This window comes from Gymnodraco acuticeps, unplaced genomic scaffold (assembly GCF_902827175.1).
Source record: "Gymnodraco acuticeps unplaced genomic scaffold, fGymAcu1.1, whole genome shotgun sequence".
Classification (NCBI taxonomy): domain Eukaryota; kingdom Metazoa; phylum Chordata; class Actinopteri; order Perciformes; family Bathydraconidae; genus Gymnodraco; species Gymnodraco acuticeps.
In genome coordinates, this window is record NW_022990772.1 from 1,976,991 (window position 1) to 1,984,210 (window position 7,220).

The 7,220-nt window shown below is 38.2% G+C and overlaps 1 protein-coding gene across 1 annotated transcript; it reads right to left on the reverse strand.

Moving 5' to 3' along the window:
- Positions 1–122: 122 nt before the first annotated feature.
- Positions 123–6,498, reverse strand: LOC117556946 (epididymal secretory glutathione peroxidase-like). Its single transcript, XM_034232559.1, has 5 exons — positions 6,372–6,498; positions 2,966–3,113; positions 2,766–2,883; positions 1,173–1,272; positions 123–641 (listed from the first exon to the last, which is right to left on the reverse strand). Exons 1-5 carry the CDS (start codon positions 6,450–6,452, stop codon positions 420–422), a joined length of 669 nt encoding a protein of 222 aa, XP_034088450.1. The 5' UTR covers positions 6,453–6,498; the 3' UTR covers positions 123–419.
- Between the last annotated feature and the right edge of the window lie 722 nt (positions 6,499–7,220).

Here is a 7,220-nt window from a genome sequence, read left to right on the forward strand (position 1 = left end):
CCGTTTTTTTTTTATTGCATTTTAGAAATGTCGTTGCCACAAGTGTGCTACATGTTCACCTTTCTATAACAGGACACCCACATAATATCAGCTTCTTGTTGAGAAAATACTTCACAAATCGGTGTGATTTCCATGATTTATTCAAAGTAATTAAAGTGTATGATGTAATGGCTAACAGGTCCTGGGATGAGAAATGGACATAAAGCTGTGGGGTAGCAGGGCGGCTCGAATGCACTGAAGAGCCGTCCTGAACCCCAGACTCCGAAGAGGCACCACAGATTTACTGTTTTCAAGCCTCATCTTCATTAAACATGCCATTTTCATAGATCAGAATCTGTTGACATTACTATCTTTTACATTCAACATAAGCTCTACTTATCCTGGTACTTCATAAGTTGGACAATACTGTATGAGGCGATCTAATTTAACCTCTGCTGTGGGTATAGTTGCAGGAGCAGATATTTGCGGATGTCTGCTCGGACCTGAGGAATGGAGATACTTGGGTGCCACCTCATCACTGGCTTCCCGTCTGGGCCCACCAGAAACTTTTCAAAGTTCCACTTGATGTCGCTGAGCTTTATGGGCCCCCAGTACAACATGCTGGGGTCGCCCAACAGCTCTCCAACAGGAGGGCATGATTTCTGCGTGGCACAAAGGACAAGATGTCACACAATGCAGGAAGAACTATTCAGATCTCTGACTTAATACAATAATGCAGATAACACTCTGTTACAAGTCCTGCATTAAAACTGTGCATAAAGTACAAGAGTATTAGCATTAAAATATACTTAAAGCAGGGAGACCCATTTCAGAATCTTATACTTTATATTACTGGATTATCATTATGTCTGCATCAATGCAATCATCACCCTACCATTGCAGCTAAAAATAGAGCTCTCTTTAATGCCTTTATTTACTGCTGGTATAGTTTAATCCACAAGGATATATTATTATTTGATTTGTATTCTGTATTTATAATTTAGACATTTGCAAAGTAAGGAGTAACTAAAGTATAAATAAAGTAAAGTGGCAATCAAAAAACCAGAAGGCATTTCCGAGTGGGTGCGCAAATCATCCATTTTGCTTAGTAAACTAAACCTTTAAATTATGCTTGAATAACTCAGAGTTGATGTATATCAGGTATTTAAGAAAGTAATCACACAGAGACGTACCTTAAGGAATGTGAAAACCTCTTGCTCGTCTTTTCCATTGACATCACCTTTCTCAAACAGCAGGAAGTTTGGAACAAATCCGTTTCCTGGTCTAACATGCCTGGAATTCAGGAAGAGGGCAGATTATCAGTGGACAGAACTGTGAGCACTTTGGGCTTGGCAGCTGGGTCATTCTACAGAAAAGGTGGAAGTGCTGTCACTTACTTTTGCAGACACCAAAATACATGACGTTGACCTAATACTCACATTCATTATATATGTTGAATAAATAGAGATTGTCTTTGCAATGGTACTAAATAAAAAATGGTTTTATACGTAAATTGCAATTTATTTAAAATGCCAAGTTCAAGGAACTGCCTTGTCACTTTGATCATACATGGAAGTGGAGCCCATAGTTTGAATTTAAAAGATTTTTTTTTCAATAAATAAATCTAATTTATATTTACATAACAAGCATTAAATATAACACTGAAATGGTAAAAAAAAACGCAAATTATTATTAATAACCCAAAATTACATCATTGGTGTTACTGCTACACAAAACGCTTTTAATTTGAAATAATGTACTGTCTCTGAAGTGCCTCCTGTAACAAGAGATTATTTGAGGCAGTGCAGTGGACAAAGACATAAGGAAAGTCAGATACTTCTTACTTTGTTTGTTAAAGGTGTCATTTTATCTTCAAATTTTACATGCGTCTTTCAAGTCTGTCATTAGTGTTACTCATTGCATAGCCCTAGGGGTGAACATTTGAATGGGAAAATGTATTGTATTGAAGAGTTACACGATTTTGATATTGACTGAAGCCATATTTGGTCTGACACATTGCAGCCATTTTGTTAAAATGGTGTTTTCTCCAAATTGTCACTGGTGTTACCGTCACTGGTGTTACTCTTCTTCCTGGTAACACGTAACACCAGTGACATTCCTATACAAATAAGCTTTGTATAAAGTATAAAAATAATTTAAAAAATAAAAATACTTTAAGCAATACTTGTTATGGATTCATCAAGTTAAGAGTTAGTTATTGCTATTTAACAGGTTTTAGATGTTTTTAGAAGGAATATATTTCAGCAGATTTGTATCACCCAGATTCCACCTTTTCTGTAGAATGACCCAGCTGCCACTACATTCACTACAAGCTGAGGAAAAACACATCTCTTGCAGTGGCTTTGCTATGGCTCGCTGATGGAACCTGAGACATAAGATATATGTGTGTAACAGAGGCCACTAACAGAAACTGATCGTATTGCCAAAGGATGTTTTCCCTGATTAAATGAAGCTTTGGTGATTGAAGAGGATTTACCATTATTGCAAATTCCTCTCTGCATCCAGCTTTGTAGGTTCTTAAGTTACAGAACCGTACAATGTATGGTATTGAGACTGAGGCTTTGAGGCTTAAATTCTCATGTTTTCATGTCTTAAAGCAATACAAAAAATCAAGTATTAAGGACTTCAAACTTTCCAAAAAGCTTTCATTTAGGAGGAAAAGGGAACGTTACTTTATTTATTTGGATTGGGTTCAATGTGTTGTTTTTTTTACTGAGTTGTGGATGTCCTAATACTGATTTGCATTAAAGAGAAACATTTCTCACATTAGACCTGGCAGAATTTCATGTTTTTGCCCTGGTTCCTGCTTCCCAAACTGGTTGCAGGGAAAGCCGAGAATGGTGAGTCCAAGAGGTTTCATCTCTTCGTGCAGTGCATTCAGTTCTGATAACAAAAATAAATTAGAGAGCGCTGATTTGTTCTAATACTGTTACATAACAAATATGGCTTTTGTGGTGTTTCTTACCAGCATACTGGAAGGTGTATCGTCAGTAGGTGGCCACGTTGATGAAGAGGACACTCTTGCCCCTGTAGTCGCTGAAGTTCACAGTGCGTCCGTCGTTTAGAGTGTTTGCATGGTATCTGTAAATGTCACCATCTATTGGTTCACACAGCTGGGAGTACAAACGCAGGTCACAGCAGATTAGCTTTGTTTTCACAGGCCAACAGCCAATACAATGCTTATGTTTTTCTTAGTGTAGTACGTGTTGCTTAAAAAAGATGCTTGCTGGACATGTATGCAAAAAAGCCTTCGACTTTACCATATCTGGCTAGACAGGATAAGTGTTTGCTTTAGATTTACATTTTCTACAACGGCCATCTTCTGCCTGTTAGGCTTTGGCATGGAATTGACCTCTGTTAAATGGGTCATTCTAGAATTGGAGGACAATTTAGACACCAACATTTTTGAAAAATTAACCTTTTATTTTATTTTAATTTTTTATGTATTTAGGAAAAATAGATAATAAACCATAAAAAAAGTGATTTGCCCAGCTAAGGCATCACATGTATATTTTCCAATGAAGAATCACCCCTGTTATTCTAATTATAGTAACAGGGTTGAAAGTAACAGGGTTGAAAATCAACGCTAATTTGAGCTTTAACCTCAGGAATTACTGCTAGATGTAGCATTTAATGCTACTTTCAAGACAAGGACAAACTTGGATATCTACTGAAAGAAAAATAACTTTGAAATGAATATGCTTTATTCTGATAATATGAGTAACAGGGTTGAGTGGGTCAGAGTGCCACACTCTTTTAAGACTGAAAAGATTGTAAAAATATGAAAAATAAAAGAGAGGACTTAGTTTTGGTCTACCCATGGCATTAGCACATGGCTTGCTGATGTCCTTTCCACTGCGTCATCTGACTTACAGTTTTTTCACTTCCTCTGCCAATCTAAAAAGGTTTGGGTAACAGGGTTGAACGCATGTTGAGGGACACACCTTCTGTGCAAAATTACTGTTATTTAAAATATGTTTATGATTTAACAAATTGATTTGACCATTACACGAGACATATACAAATATGATTAATATATCTTTACTGTCAGGCTATGTTCCACAGTCATTTAAAGTAGCTATAATTAAACCTATTATAGGTTATGGCCAACTACAGCCCAATATCAAACATTCCCTTCCTCTCAAAAATCCTCGAGAAAGCAGTGGCCTCACAATTGTGTGCATTTTTAAATACAAATTGTTTATTTGAGAAATTCCAGTCAGGTTTTAGAAAACATCATAGCACAGAGACAGCACTGGTTAAAGTCACAAATGACCTGCTTTGTGCATCTGATAATGGACTTGCCTCTATCCTGGTTCTGTTAGATCTGAGAGCTGCCTTTGACACTATTGACCATAACATACTACTCCAAAGATTAGAGTTTTTGATAGGTATAAGGGGAACTGTACTAAGCTGGTTCAGGTCTTATCTATCAAAACGGTCTCAGTTTGTATCTGTCAACGATGAATCCTCATTACAAACTACAGTCAGTCATGGAGTACCGCAAGGGTCTGTACTTGGACCCATCCTGTTCATCATATATATGCTACCATTGGGCAATATCATAAGGAATAACTCCATACATTTTCATTGTTATGCAGATGATACACAATTGTATCTATCAATTAAACCAGATGTACAATTTCCATTAGTTAAACTGCAAGAATGCCTCACAGACATAAAGACATGGATGACCAGCAACATTCTATTATTAAACTCCGACAAAACAGAAGTCATTATACTAGGCCCCCAGCACCTTCGGAACGAACTGTCCAACAACATAATTTCTTTGAATTGTTTTACCATGACCTCCAGCACCGCGGTAAAACATCTTGGTGTTATTTTTGACGAGGATTTGTCTTTTAAATCCCATATAAAGCAAATTTCAAGGACTGTCTACTTCCATCTACGGAATATTGCAAAAATCAGGCACATCCTAAATCACAACAATGCAGAAACACTAATCCATGCTTTTATCACCTCCAGGCTGGATTATTGCAATTCCCTTTTATCAGGCTGTCCAAACTCATAATTAAACACCCTTCAATTCATACAAAATGCTGCAGCACAGGTTTTAACAGGAACACTGGACCACATCACTCCTGTTTTAGCAGCATTGCACTGGCTACCAGTTAAGTCCAGGATTGATTTTAAAATACTTTTTTTACTCACATACAAAGCGCTAAATGGTCAGGGACCATCCTACCTACAGGATCTTTTAATCTCCTATTGCCCCTCTAGGCCTAGGGCATTAAGATCCCAGAGTGCAGGTCTGTTGGTGGTTCCCAGAGTCCACAAAAAAAGGTCAGGTGCTAGAGCTTTCGGCTACCAAGCCCCGTTCCTCTGGAATCAATTTCCAGTGACGATCAGGGAGTCAGACAGTGTCCACACATTTAAGAGTAGGTTAAAGACTTTCCTTTTTAGTACAGCGTACAGTTAAGACAGTTAAGTTTTAAACCCCCTTTTATACATCCTCATGGACCCTTCGTTTTATGGAATTTTATTTATTGTACTCCAACTGTATTTGTGTTATGTTTCTTTTTAAAATTGGTATTTTCACATTGATCTTATAAGATACGTTTGTTGTTTTTACATTGTTTTACATTGCCAATTGTGTTTGTTGACTTGTGAAGCCCTCAGAGACAAATAGGATTTGTGATTTTGGGCTACATAAATAAACTTGAATTGAATTGAATATATCAATAGAATAATACCAACAAAAGTAAATAAAATCCCTATTTTAAATGCTATATTTGAGATGCAAGTTGGTCACCAAGAAGCGGGGACAAGAGAAAAATGCCATTTTAGGGGGTGTTCGAGAGCTGTTTGATAATTTAAATCACATTTTGTAACCACTTTATATACATTTTGTCTCAAGACAAGTATGTTTAACACAACAGTGCATGTTTTAGCTTTTTGGGCATGGATTATTAGATTTCTTATATGGGGGACATGAAATGTCCTCCAATTCTGGAATGACCCATATGTTTGATCATGTTGGTTTGTAGCCTATGTATCTAGTATCAATGATTTGTTTTCATCCACGTCACTTTCCCTGAAATTAACAACAACAACAAAAAACACTTTAATTACAATATGTTTATTGCAGCAGCTCTATGAGTCCCACATCTATTTGAATATCATGGTCATTGAAAAAAAGGATATATTTTTAATACACAGACCTGTTAGACATTTCATATCATTAAATCAATCATACATTTAACAAAATAGCCAGTTCGCCTTGTGCAGTTTAATCAGGGTGAACCTACCAGCTGTGAAGTGCATCATTAGAAAATAGACTGATGTCATCTGTATATCTATCTGGAGTGATTAGATGCAGGTGTTGTGGCGGATATCAACAGGTGGCCTACCTGTGTGAGTGCCAGTGAGCATCCAGCGGTGAATGGTCGCAGCAGACCGAGCAGCAGCAGCGGGAAGAGGGGTCGCATCATGTCGTCCTCTCACGACACGTTGCTCTGAGTGTCTCTCCGCTTCTCCCTGGGGATTAATAAAGTCCTCTGGCGGGGGTTGGAGGCGCGGAGGGCGTACAGCTGCTGAACAACACCCTCTGGTGGCTATAAATGTACACAGTGAGATAGGCCCATGCATGGATAAAAGCTGTCAGCGAGGAAAAGGAGGACTTGAGGCGGCAAGTTGAGAGACTCCAGGGTCAGATCACTAATTTGACCAATCAGGGTAAACTGTGTGTTTACAGTTTAACTGTCTTGTGTGTGTGGCATGATAACAAATGCTTTTTTTCTTTCTTGCATTAAATTACAATCATAACTGAATTACTCTTGTTTTTTTCTCCACTAATTGTGTTATTGGGTGTTTGGTTCAGCTTCACCAGGCACAGAACGAGTGTCAGAGAGAACGTACGGAGAGATGCAAGCTGGAGAGACTGCAGATGCAGCATCACAAACAGGTAGGCTACTGGCTGCAGCTCAGATCTGACTCTAGAAGTGTTGCCGACATGTTGAAATGTGAATTACATTGTTGCCGTCCGCCTGGAAATAAATAGATGACATGTTTGTCAGAGGCGCGGGAAGGTATTTTGAGTGGGGGTGCTGAGGTGCTGGACTCCAGTGAACACTATTACGGGCACTATAGAGCACGCACAAAAACACTCCCCACACACAGTACACCCGCGACACACACAGTGACGTCACGAACTACCCACAATGCAACACGCGCCATATATATATAAATACGCCATTTTC